The 16,185-nt window shown below is 48.5% G+C and overlaps 1 protein-coding gene across 1 annotated transcript; it reads right to left on the reverse strand.

Annotated features, from left to right (window-relative positions):
- Positions 1 to 3,832: 3,832 nt before the first annotated feature.
- LOC125441766 (6-pyruvoyl tetrahydrobiopterin synthase-like) lies at positions 3,833 to 11,682 on the reverse strand. Its single transcript, XM_048512643.1, has 6 exons — positions 11,431 to 11,682; positions 7,868 to 7,941; positions 7,565 to 7,587; positions 5,867 to 5,923; positions 4,859 to 4,929; positions 3,833 to 4,020 (listed from the first exon to the last, which is right to left on the reverse strand). Exons 1-6 carry the CDS (start codon positions 11,526 to 11,528, stop codon positions 3,897 to 3,899), a joined length of 447 nt encoding a protein of 148 aa, XP_048368600.1. The 5' UTR covers positions 11,529 to 11,682; the 3' UTR covers positions 3,833 to 3,896.
- Between the last annotated feature and the right edge of the window lie 4,503 nt (positions 11,683 to 16,185).

Below are 16,185 nucleotides of genomic sequence, written 5' to 3' on the forward strand. Positions count from 1 at the left end.
ATTGCGGGAATGCCATGTGTAGCGCTTAAACACATGAAGCCGCCTTATGCTGAGTCACACTCCTGGTTTACTGAGTGACTGTCCAGGATCTCAGCTAAAGGTTTGTCCCACCAGCTGCTGCCTGATCCTTTTACTTAGAGATGCCGGAAGCTGAACCTGAACCTTCTATATGTAAAGCTGCCACTCTGCCCCTGAGCTGCGGCCCCACCCTCACACCAGCCAGGCACCCCCCTGCCTCTGGTCTGCTTTCACCCTGAGCAATCCCAACATTTTATTGATTCTATATCATTTCTTTTCAAGAGGCTTGCATTCCACCCCTCTCCATGGGATTCTCACAACAACCTTGTGGGAGAGGTTAGACAGAAAGTGACCAGCCCAAGATCACCCAGCGGGCTTCCCTGGCAGTGTGGGGATTTGAACCTGGATCTCCCAGATCCCAGTCCTGCACTCGGACCACTGCACCAAGCGGACTGGAAGAAATAAGAACATAAGAACGAGCCAGCTGGATCAGACCAGAGTCCATCTAGTCCAGCTCTCTGCTTCTCGCAGTGGCCCACCAGGCGCCTTTGGGAGCTCACAGGCAGGATGTGAACGCAATGGCCTTCTGCGGCTGTAGCTCCCGATCACCTGGTCTGTTAAGGCATTTGCAATCTCAGATCAAGGAGGATCAAGATTGGTAGCCATAAATCGACTTCTCCTCCATAAATCTGTCCAAGCCCCTTTTAAAGCTATCTAGGTTAGTGGCCATCACCACCTCCTGTGGCAGCATATTCCAAACACCAATCACACGTTGCGTGAAGAAGTGTTTCCTTTTATTAGTCCTAACTCTTTCCCCCAGCATTTTCAATGAATGCCCCCTGGTTCTAGTATTGTGAGAAAGAGAGAAAAATTTCTCTCTGTCAACATTTTCTACCCCATGCATAATTTTGTAGACTTCAATCATATCCCCCCTCAGCCGCCTCCTCTCCAAACTAAAGAGTCCCAAACACTGCAGCCTCTCCTCATAGGGAAGGTGCTCCAGTCCCTCAATCATCCTCGTTGCCCTTCTCTGCACTTTTTCTATCTCTTCGCTATCCTTTTTGAGATGTGGCGACCAGAACTGGACACAGGACTCCAAGTGCGGTCGCATCACGGCTTTATATAAGGGCATGACAATCTTTGCAGTTTTATTCTCAATTCCTTTCCTAATGATCCCCAGCATAGAGTTTGCCTTTTTCACAGCTGCCATGCACTGAGTTGACATTCCCTTTCCTGGTCTGTGACTGATAGCACTGACCCCTGTAGCGTGTATGTGAAGTTTGGATTTTTTGCCCCAATGTGCATCACTTTACATTTTGCTACATTGAACTGCATTTGCCATTTCTTAGCTCCAGTACGGTCATTTCTGGAGAGCACAGAGATTAGGAATGCCGCATTGGCAGCATGTGTGGCCAGGACCGGAGGCAATGGAGCAGCAGAGCACATCTGGTCTGTGGGAGATGGACACGGACTCCTTTTAGAGCCCCCACTCACCCCCCACCCCCACCCCCGGCTTCATGGGTCATTTTCTACAAACTCCGTCTTTAGCCTCTGTTTTCTGGCCGTGACGTTTACTGTGGTGAAATGATGCATCTCACTCGTTAACGGGCAGAAACAACGGTGGGAAATACCTTCCAAGCATTAATATAGCATAGAGTTTCCTGTCAGATCAGATACATAAAGTTAATAGCCCTTAAAATGTTCCCGTGTCCAGGTTTTTGTTTATTAAATAAAACATCTTGCGTTGTACAAATCCTGGTGTCATGGGCTGCCCAATTAACCATCGACTGAGCGTCTTAGTCAAGGAAGATCTGCTGCCAGATTATTTGCACCATTTATGACATTGGGCGGGGGTGGGTGGGGGAGGTTTGAGCCATGTTGCTGCATTATTTGATGGCTACAACCATGTGTGATGGTTTCCAAATGTTCAAATGGACCTTTATATGTTCAGGTCTCTGGAGAGAATCTCACACCACTTTAGAACAGAGTGGCAAAGGTCAGACATGGTGGCCGTTTATGCATTTTTGATCTCCTTTGCATTGTGTATGCATTCTTTTTGGGTTGGATTCTCGGTTATGCACTTTTGATCTCCTTTGCATTGTGTATGCATTCCCTTTGGGTTGGATTCTCGGTTATGCATACCTTTTCTCTGTCCCTCTCTCCAGGGTGTTTGTTGTGAGGGGGGAAGGGAAAGGAGTTTGTAAGCCCCTTTGAGTCTCCCATAGGAGAGGAGGGGAGGGGATATAAATCCAACTCTTCTTCTTCTTTTGGGACTCGCCTGCTTTCAGATCAGAGAATCTCTGCAGTTCCCCAAACCCTGCAACTTTTCTCTCCTTTTGCAGGGAAAGCGAAGGAGCTCCACATGTGTTAAGCTTTCTCTGGGTTTTCTTGCACTTCTTCACTTTTCCCTGCCCACACCACAGCAGCTCATGCCTCTCTTTGGGCCACCATTTCAGGATGATCAGAAGAGCCTTTTTTAACACTGATGTTGACCAGGTGTAGTGAAGTAACGCTAGACCAAAGACAGCAGGGGGGAAAATAGACAGGCAACCTCCGCACATGGAAACAACAAAGAAGTGGCAAGGGGCGGGGAATGACGGTTCAGCTGGGGACCCTTCACAGGAGGAAGATCCCCGTGCAAGCAAAAATAACCACAGGAAAACCCAACTGCGAAGCAAACAACCACGGGGTAAGTGGTGCATGCATAAATGGCCACTGAGAAAAAACAGTTTGTTATGTGAACGAGCCACGTGTGCTCATTCGTGTTCCGAGGCTCTCTTGCCACTGGGCACAGCCCTTGCTGATGAGAACATCCATTTTTTGTATCCAATGATTTGCAGTTTTTTTCCCCTTTTCCCTCTGAACAAGGATTCCGAACTCTGGTTTAACCTTGGTTTGAACAGAAGAGAGCAAACTGTGGTTTCAGATTTGGACACAGACAAAACTAGGATTTGCCTTGAAAAGGGAAGTGTTTAATTCTCAAGCTTTCGGCTGGAGGAGAGAGTACAAGGCCCCCGAGAATCGGCCAGGATAATCCACGTGACCAAATGGGCTGTATTCAAATGTTGCTTGTAACTACAGTTCACAGAAAGCATTGCCACAGTTTTGCGTGTGTGTGTGTGTATCTCACCTCCTCCCTTCTCTTGCTGAGAATCATGGTTTAACTCTGGTTACTCATGATGTTCAAATGCAGGTGTACACATTAGCCGGAGTTAGTCCCTCCCCCCCTCCAAGGGATCCTGTACCAGCACTGGCTAACCTGTGTGCATTCAGACATCCCGGGTAACTGTTCCTGAAATTCAGCACCAAGCGGAGATTGGACATACTTTTCCTTAACAATCACTAAGGCCCCTTCCGCACACGCAAAATAATGCATTTTCAAACCACTTTCGCAACTGTTTGCAAGTGGATTTTGCCATTCCGCACAGCTTCAAAGAGCACTGAAAGCAGTTTGAAAGTGCATTATTCTGCATGTGCGGAATGAGCCTACAGGATTTCAGCCGACTGTGGACCTTGCTGGTGCCTTTGAACTGTGTCGGATCTAATTTTCAGCTGCAGGCTATTGAATGCTGTGTGAGTTCGCGTGTGTATGTGAACCAGCTTAGCCCCCACCCCCCACCCCCACCCTCCAATTGTCATTAACTTCAAGAAGAGCATTTTTGCAGGTCTAACCACCCGACTAGTAAAAAGTCTGCAATTTTTCTATGGTTAAAGTCTATACAAACATGACTGTTCCCCCCCTCCCCCAGCGCATTCCACTCATGGAAATACTTGCAAATGTTCCCATGAAAGACTCTCAAAATTGAATCTAGAATGAGTCTTAACATGACACACGGGAAACCCGCTCCCAGCCAGAGTCCCGTGCTTTGTCAACATTTTTATTCTCCCTTGTAAACAATGAAATTTTTGTCAGATTCATAGAGCTTGACTTTGTAGAGGCATCCTGCCGGGAGGATTTTTTCCAGGTTGCTCCAGATGTAGATGGCTAAGTTCTCTGTCGTGCTGCAAAACAGAACAGAGAGATTGATGATGAAGAGAAATGCCGGTGATGTGTGTGGCTCTGTGTAAAGGTGGATTGATAGACAGGACTGGAGGCCTTTGTACCTGCCTGTTAACCTCAGATCAAGTCTGTCCTCTGCTCTGTCTGTTCTCTGGGGGGAGAAAGGCAGAATTCTGCGACTTGTCAGGCATGGATTTATACAGCTTCATGGGCGGCTACATAAATGTTACAGCTAATTAGTCATCTTAATCTGGGACTCGGGCAGCCCAACCAGACAGCATGTCTGCACCACGGAAGGGATTTGCTAGAAGGGGGGATGCCCGGTCTCTTTCTGCTGTGCTCAAGCACCAACTATGCAGCTGGCCAGAAGGTGGCAGTGCAACTTTTTGGGTCAGCAGCAGCCAGGTGATCCAATCAATCGGCTTGGGTTTCACTTGGTCCTATAAAGCAGCAGCTTTCTGGCTTGGATGCTAAGTTTGAGCAATGTCTTGCCTGAGATAATGATGGCTACTGTGGTTGTCCTGCTGATTTAACGGGCCGTGTCTAGCCATTCTCCAGCCTCTGTAAAAATGTATATGCACTGCTGATCTTGTGTAGTTTTGTTCGGCTACTTAGGGGGAACAGAAATCAGTGGCCAAATAAATCAATGGCCAGTTTCCCATTTTGTAAAGTAGAACAACGAATGACGTCCTCTGCCTGCCAAAATGATTAATAATAATCGGCTGGATTTCTTTCTGAACACAGAACATACTTTTCTTACACAAAACAGAGATGTTTGGAGGTAGTGCGGAGGAGGAGCGGCTTTATCACTGCCCCTCCCAGTTTTCCCCACCCACCTACCTTACAACGTCAGCAAAAAATTCCACATCTTGGTCCAGGTTCTTGTGGTCCAGAGGTTGTAAAATAGCTTCCTGAACACAACAAGAACAACAGAGGTGATTGTGGGTTGCAAAGAAAGGAACAGGAGACTCCTAACTGCGCTGGAAAGTCAAATGGGACGCTGGGAGTCAGCGCCTGGATTACTAGACAGGAAATTACCTGCAAAAAGGTGGTATTGGGGGGAGCATCTGGGTTGGGGGCTACAGTGCTTGGAAACATTTTACCCCCCCCCCCCCCCCCCCCATGCTTCTTGCAACAGAGATGCCCTTGCGTTGTTGGAAGGACTTTGGAACTGGTATTCAGAGACACTGTGTCTCCGATTGGGGAGGCTCGATTATATGTTGTCAGCTGCCTGAGTTTGGAAAGGGAGGGGCAGCATATTAAATGCAATCAATCAATCAATCAGTACATCCTCTGCAGCTCCATGGATTTCTTCTTCCCTTTAAAGCCAACTGAACAAGCAACCAGCCCTGCATTTTGTGGGGGTGAATCGCACAAGTTAGTTTCTTGTTGAGCGAAGAAGCATGACTTGTTTGTCCGGGAGATGCTCTTTGCTATGGGTGGGGCTTCTATTTCTCCTTATATGGAGGTTTGTGCTGAGCTCTGCTCTCCCCAGAATCTGGGCCTACTTATTTACATTATTTATAGTCCACCTTTCTCCCAGAGACTCAAGCTGGATTACACATAGTGACCCATGCATTAGGATTTTAGAAGTCTGGAACTGTCTGAAAGAACTGAACATAAGCTAAGTATTCACAAGATGCATTAAGCTGTACAGAAATGACATGAATAAGCTAGACATGGCATGATAGACCACAAGTCCCCAATCATGGTTTGATAAACCATTTTGTGCAGTGCAACCCCATTACCTGCATAGAAAAGCTCTTTTGAATAGTTCAGCTTTGCCTAGTTTGGCAGACAGTAATCCTTACAGAAACAAAAGGTTTTAGTAAAAAATCCCGGAGTTACCCGCATGTACTCCTGAAGTTTGTAAATGTTCATGAACATGCCACTGATGGGATTTATCTGGGAGACAAGATTAAAAAAAAAATTAAACCGTGTTCATTGAAACATCTTTAAAGTCAATTTTCGGCCATCAGTCACCCGCAAGCATCTTAAAACAGTGTTGAAATCACCGTTAGAAAAGCAAAACAAAAACCCAGGAAGTAGAAATGTAGATATATACAAAAAGGAAACAGGAGACAGCGAATCCACCAAAAGACCTTTCCCAGCGTCAAAATCCACATAAAGTTCCCAGTGAGCAAAACTTGAACCAGGACAAAGGCCCTTTCCCCACTTACCTTAAGCCCCGCGCTACTTTCCTCAAGTAGCGCGGGGTCCAGCTGCACTCCCCACTTCAGGGGCGGCAAGAACGCAGCCGCCCCGACGCTGCCTCTCTCGCGCCCCCACAGAGTGCGTAATTCCTGGCGCCTTTTGAAATGGCGCCTTTTGATGACCCCACGCTCTGCCGTGGGGAAGCCGGGGCGCACGCCAGGAATTGCGCGCGCTGGGAATTGCGCACAGCAACCTTTGGACAAAGGTAAGTGGGGAAAGGGCCAAAGCTCCCAATGAGTTAAACTTGAACCAGGTTTTAAACTACTCTCCTAAAAACCAAAGAGGGGGAGAACCATCCCACAGACTGGGACCACGACTGAAAACATAGCAGGCAGCCATTAACACAGCTTTGGAAATACAGCAAATGCTACAATTCTTTGGCAGGTTTTGCAGTGGGGATTAGTTGAAAATGGAGAATTCATGCACATTATGCTGGGGATATCAATAGCAGGGGCTGCAGAGGCGTAGCAAGGGGGGAAAGCACCCGGTGTGCTGGTGCGTAATCTGCCCCCCCACGCTCCAGAATGCCCCCGCCACGCCCTCACCACACGCCCACAGGGGCGCTCGCCTGGTGCGTTGTGCATCCCTTCCCCTTGGAGCTACGCCTCTGGCAGGGGGAAATGCACTTCTTTCTTCCCCTGTTTTCCTGCCAGTAAGTGGCTGGAAATACACTAGATGAAACTTGGTCCAGTTCAACATCTGATAGGACAGTATTCTCATTTAATTCTTATTTAATTTATATGTACCTTTCTCCCCAATGGGGATCCAAAGTTACTTACATCTTTCTTCTCTCCTCATGTTATCCACACAACAATCCTGTGAGGTAGGTGTGGCTGAGATCATGTGACTGGCCCAAGTCCTTCCATCCATACCTGGGTCCTACTGTGACACTGATCTCTGTGGTTTCCAGTCCATGAACGGCACGGTGTAGTGGTTAAGAGTGGTGGAAATCAGGGGAACTGGGTTTGATTCTCCAGTCTTCCACATGAGCACTGGAGTCTCATCTGATGAACTGGGTTTGTTTTCTCACTCCTCCACATGAAGCCTGTGGGTGACCTTGGGCTAGTCACAGTTCTCTCAGAACTCTCTCAGCCCCGCCTACCTCACAGGGTGTCTGTTGTGGGGGGAGGAAGGGAAAGGTGTTTGTAAGCCACCCTATAGGAGAGAAAGTTGGGTATAGATCCAAACTCCTCTTCTTCTTAGCTGGGCATTGAAACAGGCAGCCAGACAAACCTCAAGAGTTCTGTGAATCTCCAATTTTTTTATCAAAGTGCCCCTCTCAGTTGTGTTTGTGTGTTCCTTGCAAAAGGAGAAATGAACTGAAATGCTCACCTGTCCACGTACAGTCACGATCACTGAAAAGCAAACAGGAAAAGTCAGGTTCCCAACAGACATAGTTCCATTTCACAGCCGTGAGAAGGCAGCAAAGAGCTGGGCAAAGCATTCCCTCCTGTCTGAAGGGGCAGAAACCCTCATGGCAGAGAATGGGTTTGAGGCACTTTCCCCTGGATTGTCCAGCCTGCCCCCTTGGATACCGGCTGCCTCCTCCCAGGGGCTCCTGCTGCAGAGTTCGCTGGCTCCCATCTACAGCTAGAGATGTCTGGCCAAGCACACAGGAGGCGGAGAGCCGCTTACCTTTGTAATTGTGGCCATGGCTGTGATTACATTTTCCAAACTGCTTCCGGTTCTCTTCCTCATTCAGCGATTTGCTGGAAGATCAAAGGGAGAGGGGTGATAGTAGTGATGTGAATAAGCCAATAGTTAAAATTGGGGTCAGCCCCCTTTCCCTTTCACACTTTGTGCAGTAGGGTACGTGATTTTGGCACATGCCAGAGCAGAAGCCAACCTCCAGGTGAGGCTCGGAGTAACAACTGATCTCCAGACTTCAGAGATCAGTTCCCTGAGCTTCAGAGAATGCCTGCCTGTGGTCACCTGCTGTGCCCCTCTTCTCCCTGTACATTAGTTTGTGAATGGTAGATCTGTTGTCTGCTTGGGGACAGTGAATCATAGGGCCTTTCCCCACTTACCTTAAGCCCGCGCTACTTGAGGAGAGTGGGGACGCCCGGGCACGCGCCTGGGATGCTGCGCGCTGAGAGCAGCGCGCGGCATAGGGAGGATCGAAGAGAGTGGGGAAAGGCCCATAGAATCATAGAGCTGGAAGAGACCAGAAGGGCCATCAAGTCCAACCCCCTGTAATACAGGAACATATAAGCAAAGCACTCCTGACAGATGTCCATCCAGCCTCTCTTTAAAAACCTCCAAAGAAGGAGACTCCACCACACTCCAAGGTAGTGTATTCCACTGTCCAACAGCCCTGACTGTCAGGAAGTTTTCCCTGATGTTTAGGTGGAATCTCTTTTCCTTCACCTTGAACCCATGACTCCTGGTCCCAGACTCCGGAGCAGCAGAAAACAAGCTTCCTCCCTCACCAACAAGACACTGGCCCTTTTTGCACAAATCACAGCATTTCCAGAAAGTTTTCAATCTCCCCTTTAGTGCAAGGTTTGTCCAAACTCACCCCCTCCAAACAGTTATGGTCGTTTTCCCACTTACCATCTGCTGCGCGCTACTGTTGCCAAGTAGCGCGGGGTCCCGCGGCACTCCCCACTAGAGGGGCGGCGACAACGCCAACGCTTGGCAGCTGCTGCTCTCGCACCCCCCCTCAGCGTAGCGTCATTCCCTGGTGCTCCTCAAAAGCAGTAGCCTTTTGATGGCCCTGCACAGAAGCGTGGGGTCATGGGGAAAGCACCTAAGGGGCCGCGCCGGATAATGGCGCTGAGTAGTAGCCTTGCGCAACAAAGGAATTGGGTCATGGTAAGTGGGGAAACGACCAAAGACTGCTGTGAGGGTTTTTTAAATGGTTTTTTTGCTGCTCATTTGAAGCAATGCTTCCTAAATTCGCTGCTTCAACACACTGTTGCTCTGTTTAATCGAGCTTTCATAGATTCCACACACACAGATCCCCACCCCCCCAATGATAAAAATGAGAGGTGAGTGGGCAAAAGTCTGAGATCAGGGATGCAAAAAAAATAGTGCCCGGGGGGAAATTGGGCAAAGGCACAGAGACGTGGAAAACAGCAGTGGGAAAGATAGAATGTAAAGATGACCACACACCAAGGGAAGAAAGCTTGGAAATGTTTCACTCTAAAGCATCATTTTAAAAGAGTTTTCAAATAAAATGGAGAATAAGCTGCTTGGAAATGTTTTGGGAACCAACGAGGGGAAAAAAACAGTGTGGAATTCCACCAAGGAAACATTCTATTTCCTGTCTTGAAACATTTTAAGCGGTGTGTATGGAAAGGGCCATTTCCTGTTGTGTTGATGCTTGTGTGTGTGTAGGCAACATCATATGCTGCTTAGAGTCCAGTACTGAGCAGAGAAAAGCAAGTTAAAATTGCCCTCAAGAAAATGAGGCTTGGGTTACAGAGGGCTCTTTTCTTGTCCCTGCCCCATAATGCTAGAACTCAGGGGCCACCTGATGAAATGGACGAGAAACCATTTTTGGGCAGACAAAAGGCAAAACGTCTTTACTCGGCGGGAATCAAACTGTGGTCGTGGGTGCCAGTGGAGGCAGGAAGATCCTGAGCATAGATAACTTCAAAAGTGCGCTGGGTGGACCCATGGAGGAGAGACCCATCAGTGGCAACCCAGAATAAAATGAAATGGTGATCCTCCTGCACAGGAGATTTGGAGGGGAATGGTGAAAAGCAGTTCTGTTTAATCTGCAGGGGAATTTTACAAAGGAGTTCTTCACAGAGGTGTAGCAACCGAAAACGACACCCAGGGCAAGAAGGGAAATTGTGCCCCCCCCCCACCCGCCCGCCTCCTTGCAACCCCATCCTGTAGTTCCTTTAAAATTCAGCTTGTGCTTGCTTTCCTTCTAGCCAAGCGGCATCAAGGTGAGCAAGAGACTGGAGTGGGGGAGCCGGCCTTGGTGCTGCCTGTCTAGAAGGAAAGCAAGCATGAGCTGAATTTTAAAGGAACCACAGGGTTGGTTTTTTTTTGCAGGGGTGGGGGTGGCTTCCAAATGCTCCCAGGCACCTGGTGCCCAGGGCAACAGCCCCCCTCGCTCCCCTCACTATGCCTATGGTTCCTCAGTTTAAAGCCCTGATAGACAAGCCCCTTGGCATTCCTCCGCCAGCTGGTGCTTCCTGATTCTGCTGACCACCTGGCACCTGTCAGGTCCCTCGGCCAGCCTCCAGAGGAACTCGGTTTCTGGCTCCTTCAATAAACTCAAGAGAGCAAGTTAGCATATATTGATAGGAGCCAGTGAGAGCCGGGAAAGAGGAAGAGAAAAAGAGATCTCCCTGAGAACAGAAATGGAAAGGCAACCCAGCTTCATTCTACAGCAACCCTTCACTCCCACTGACCTGACCCTAACCGGCTGTGGACAACCCTTGACCTTCCCCCTCTACCCCCACCCTGTCCAGCCAGCTCAGGTCATAAACCCTCTGAACAGATTGAGAGAGCCAGATTCGAGTCCAGTCACCCCTTAGAGAACAGCAAGAGGGTTTTTTTTTGGGGGGGGGGAGCAGTTCTCAAGCAGCAACGCTCCCTTCGTCAAATGAACAGCGGGAGCTGTGCAAAGTGGCAGAGAAAGGTGGCAGGCGAGGAGTGTGGGATGGATCGTGAAGACGACAGCTTTCCATATTATCATCTTTCACCTGGATCCTGGTTTGCTATGGTTTGCCACTGGATATGAGGGACCCTATGGTTTGCAGCTGGATATGTTGATCTGCAACATCTGTGCCCTCTGGATTCTCAGGATCCAAAGACAGACTGCCAGTGGACACTGGCAGAGGATGTGGGCGGGGGGGGGGGGGGGGCCTGGTTGTCAGATCCCAAATTGGGAAACTCTTGGAGATGGAGCCTGGGAGGGCAGGAACCTCAGTGGGGTACAATGCCCATAAACCCCGCCCTCCAAAGCATCAAATTTTCTCCAGTGATCTCTACTGTCTGGAGGTGAGTTTCCAGGGTCCCACCTGGAGGCTGGCATTCCCATCCAAGGAGTTGTGGGTGATTTGTCAGTTCTTGGGTGTGAAACCTCTGCACAAATGGTCCTTAAAATTCTCTGGTGCCCAAGAGGGCACCCAGCAGCTTGGCGCCTTTGTTGCACAAGGCTGAAGAATGTTGTTGTCCCCCTGCCTCGCCTCTGCACAGCAAGGCTGCATCTTCCCTCTCCTCCTTGTCACCATTACCTGCTCAGCCTGTGGGCAGCTGCAAAGGTCTCCGTTCGGGAAAGGAAGGTCACTTTGCTTGTAGCTTTTGGTTTGCTGTCTTCTGCTATGCTCTGCATTGCTAAAAAACCCCCGCGGGAGCTGAGCGGCAGCAAAAGCCACGAGCCCTCCTCAGGCACCCAAATAAATACACCCACGAGCCCTCATCATATGATAAGCAGCAAAACAGGCCATTGGGCGCAGAGTTGAAGCCCTGTTTCCTGGTCACGTACCCTTTGCACAGAATGGCCGTGACCTAATTTCTTTAATGCAGCATGTCTCCCCTTTGCTTGCATGGATGCGGCCCCGTCTCAAAATGTGGAATTAGCTCGGACTCTTTCATGGCCACGCTTCAGTTCATGTGATGTGGAGTGCCGGAAAAAGATTCTGTGAGTGCACGTTGAAGACACGTTGTGTCTGAAATGCACATAGGTGATGTTGCCTGGGATGATTCTGGAATTCTATTATACACCAGATCATCAAATTCTTGCAAACTCTTTGTGTATGTGTGTGCGTGTCTATCCTTTGTTTCAGAAAGGTCCCTTTTTAGTCCCAGGATGATAGTTTGAGATAACTGCGTAAACACTAGCGTTTAGTTCAAACATAGCCCAAAACCTTAGTTCAATTAAAGAAACGTTGGTTACTGTCCTTTGCATATCAGTTGTAGTCACCTTCTTTATGAATTGTTTTATTTTGCAGTTTTAACAATTTATATACCCTATATACTCATGTATAAGTCGACCCGAATATAAGTTGAAGCACCTAATTTTACCACAAAAAACTGGGAAAACTTATTGACTCGAGTATAAGTCTAGGGTGGGAAATGCAGCAGCTACTGGTAAATTTCAAAAATAAAAATAGATACGGTCGGGCGCTATTTGGGGGTTTCTGCCACTGACTCCCCATCTCACTAATCCCAGGGTCTCTGCCACTGACCTCTCCATCCCGCAGCTTGTCCAGCTCACCCAGGTTGACTGGCTGTCACCCGCCAAGAGCCAGACACTGGCGGCCGCTGAGAAGGCAGAGGCAGAGGCAGAGAAAGCGGCTGAAAGCGTGGAGGCAGAGAAGAAGGCAGAGGAGAGCGAAGCAGAAAAGGAGGCTGAGAAAGCGGCTGAAAGGGGGGAGGCAGAGAAGAAGGCAGAAGAGAGCGAAGCAGAAAAGGAGGCTGAGAAAGCGGCTGAAAGTGGGGAGGCAGAGAAGAAGGCAGAGGAGAGCGAAGCAGAAAAGGAGGCTGAGAAAGTGGCTGAAAGGGGGGAGGCAGAGAAGAAGGCAGAGGAGATCGAAGCAGAGGCAGAGAAAGTGGCTGAAAGGGTGAAGGCAGAGAAGAAGGCAGGAGAGAGTGAAGACGGGAGAGGGGGAACGCCACACAAGAATTACGGGTAAGTGGGACCCTCACTCGTGTATCTGTCGAGCGGGGCTTTTTCAGCACAAAAAAATGTGCTGAAAAAGTAGACTTATACGCGAGTATATAAGGTATTATATTTTGGAATGTTTTATGATGGATGTATTAGAAATGGTGTATGTAAGCCGCCCTGAGCCTAGCTTAAGATAGAGATGGCAGGGTATTGAATTTAATCATTTAATAAACAAAACAAACACATAAATCCATCCATCCATCCATCCATCCATCCATCCATCCATCCATCCATCCATCCATCCATCCATCCATCCATCCATCCATCCATCCATCCATCCATCCATCCATCCATCCATCCATCCATCCATCCATCCATCCATCCATCCATACATACATACATACATACATACATACATACTCTAAATGCCGTCCATTAACCATGATTAGTTAGGGTACATCAAAAACTGGCATCTCTAAATTGGTTGTTGGCACAGTTCAGCCCAGTTCAGACATCGTTATATTAAATGTACTGAGTTTACCCTGACCTGGTGGCCAAGGCTAGCTTAATCTCATCTGATATCAGAAGATAAGCAGGGTCAGCCTGGTTAATTCTTGGGTGGGTGGTCATCGTGAAAGTCCAGGGTTGTTGTGCAGAGGCAGGCAGTGGCAAACCACCTCTGAATACCTTTTGCCTCGAAAACCCCATGAGGGGTTTCCATATGTTGTCTATGGTGGGATGGCACTTTCTACCACCTGCTACACGTGTTTTCAGCTCACAGGATTCTGCTGTAGTCCCTCCTCTCCATAAACCTGCCCCTCCCAGGCTTCACCCTCAAATCTCCAGCAATTTCTTGACCTCGACTTGGCCACCCCAGCTCTTCCAGGGCTTTTTTCCTGGGTCAGGCCCTGACTGGTATGTGCCGGTCTTTTCCGGCCTGCCGTCTGCCCAAGGAGGGCTCCTTCCTCTTGCCCTGTCAGTGCTCCACATGTGATTCTCCAAGCACGTGGAGGGAACAAGAACAGCTCAGTGTGTCTGTCGAAAGAATCTCTCGATCGGTCTGCAGCAATGCCAGTGTTTGATCCCAAGTGGATCACAAGATGAGGTGCATCAGCTGCGGACTCCCTCAAAGACTCCCTCAAAGAAAAACGTTATCTCCTGGAAGGGCAGGCGTTTACTTTAGCTGCAGCCTGCCTGCTTGGAGGAGATCAATTATTGCATAGTAAATCAATCAGTTGTGCAGCGTGTTTGATCTTTTATTGGGGGGGGAGGGCAAAAGTGGTGGCCTTTGTTCAGACTGTGGGCTCCAGGTCACCTGATTTGTTGCAGTATTTATTTAGCACTTAATGGCACCCCGTCAAACACATGGTGCTTTACAAAACTTCATACGTCAGGCTGTTTGTATAGGGTTGCTAACTCTGGGGTTCTGGAAGTATGGTTGCCAAGTGCCCCTGGCCACTGGTGGAAGATTGGGTTGCCAGCTCCAGGGAAAAAAATTGAGGATGGAGCTGGGAGAGGACAGCGGCCTTATCAGGGTGCAGTGCCCTATAGTCCATCCTCCAAAGCATCTGTTTTCTCCAGAGTAACATCTCTGTAGTGTGGAGTTAAGTTGTAATACTGGAGGATTCCCTGATCTCATCAGAGGTGGGATCCAGCAGGTTCTCACCAGTTCCCGCAAGTGGGTTACTAATTATTTGTGTGTGCCGAGAGGGGGTTACTAATTGGGTCTGCTTTTCCATTAGAAATTCCATTAGGTCCAAAAATCATAAAGTCCTGTTGTTTCCTATGTGGCCGGTTAGCGAAGGTAGAAAACGGGACAATTCTCCCTGTTGGACTGTTTTAAAAACATGTTTTATAAATATGGTAAAGTTCCTTGTTTAAGGAAATATGTCCTTCTTTTGATTTCTAGAAACAAAATTAAGTATTTGAAAGTATTAAGTATTTGACAGGCAGTCAATTAGAGGAGAAGTAGTTGTTTCTGTTGGCAGTTGACGATAGGACTTGCTATAATGAGTTTAAATTATGGACAGAAAGATACCAGCTGGAAATTAGGAACTTTTTTTTTACAGTAAGAGGTTTTTTTACAGTAACAGAGAAATTATTAATGCCCTGCCCCCAGAATGCCCGGCCACACCCCCGTCGTGCCCCGCCCAGCCCCATTGGTACTACGCCACTGTTTGAATCCCACCACCATGGGAACCTGTTACTAAAATTTTTGTATCCCACCACTGGGTCTCATCTGGAGGTTGGCACCTCTAACCGGGGAAATGCGATTGGTGTTTCGATTTTGTCTTCAGATTGTAAAAATCTTTTGCCTTCACATTTTTCGAATTGGTGTGGCATCAATACCATCACATCTCTTCCTCTGTGAACCTGGAGGTGATATCATCATGTTGGGGCAACACTCTAGGACAGTGATGGCGAACCTATGGCACGGGTGCCACAAGAGCAGCACTTCAGACCCTCTCTGGCAGGCACTTCGCACTTTTACAGAAGTTTGTCATGTGGAGGTGGAGAAATCACCCCCCACACACACACACCTAGAGCTGGCCACCTGAGCCACTGAAGCACGATGATGCGTGCACCGCGATGAAGCAGGAAGGACTTCGGCTGGCCCGAGGCCTGGTGCTTACTGCCAATAGCTTTGGGTGGCTGCCCGGGGGGGGGGGGGGGGGCAGAGGAGGCAAAGATGCTAGAGAGGCACAGAGCGGTGCGTGCGGGACTTGCTGGAGACTAGAGCAGGCTGGCCCCTGCTCAAGCAGGTGGGGTGGAAGAAGAGGGAGCTAACCAGTTTTTTTCTAAACTAAAACCTCAGCATTCAGGTTAAATTGCCAGGTTGACACTTTGCAATAAATAAGTGGGGTTTGGGTTGCAATTTGGGCACTCGGTCTCAAAAAGGTTCGCCAACACTGCTATAGTGGCTTGGTGGTTTCTTCCCTCCCTAGCTAAGCAATCAAGAAGAGAAACTGTCAGTAGCTGAGCTTGCACCCCATCTTCCTAATGGTTCTCCAGTGGTCAGAAATAGTAACTGCCTTTTGAAATTCTACCAGAAGGCCTCACTAGTCTCTCATGCTTGACGTGCAAAGCCAATCTGATTTTAAATCGGATTTGTCTTCTGATCAATGGGGCTTTTTCATTCCATTTGCCAGCAAAGGACACTCAAACAGACAGCCTTTGAACTGTTCCGGGTCTTTAAGACATGGCTGATTAAAGTGTTTATGGATTTGTAGTTTGGGGGCAAAGGAGAATGATGAAGGGGATCATCTCAGAGGTTTCTCTAATTATGAAAATATAACTGCCCGCCTTTGAACTTTTCAACGTGACAAGCGGCTGCAACTGAAGGATTTGGTCTCCATTTTCAGGGCTTCAGAGGATTCAGCCA

Source organism: Sphaerodactylus townsendi, linkage group LG12, assembly GCF_021028975.2.
Source record: "Sphaerodactylus townsendi isolate TG3544 linkage group LG12, MPM_Stown_v2.3, whole genome shotgun sequence".
NCBI classification, from domain to species: Eukaryota; Metazoa; Chordata; class Lepidosauria; order Squamata; family Sphaerodactylidae; genus Sphaerodactylus; species Sphaerodactylus townsendi.

What these genes read in the sequence shown, in the direction of transcription:
- LOC125441766 (XM_048512643.1), bottom strand. Translation starts at nt 11,528, where the DNA reads ATGCAGAGCATAGCAGAAGACAGCAAACCAAAAGCTACAAGCAAAGTG. An exon ending in GCTGCCCACAGGCTGAGCAG is followed by an intron (nt 7,942 to 11,430) that starts GTAATGGTGACA and finishes TTGATCTTCCAG; the next exon opens with CAAATCGCTGAATGAGGAAG. An exon ending in TCGTGACTGTACGTGGACAG is followed by an intron (nt 5,924 to 7,564) that starts GTGAGCATTTCA and finishes CTTGTCTCCCAG; the next exon opens with ATAAATCCCATCAGTGGCAT.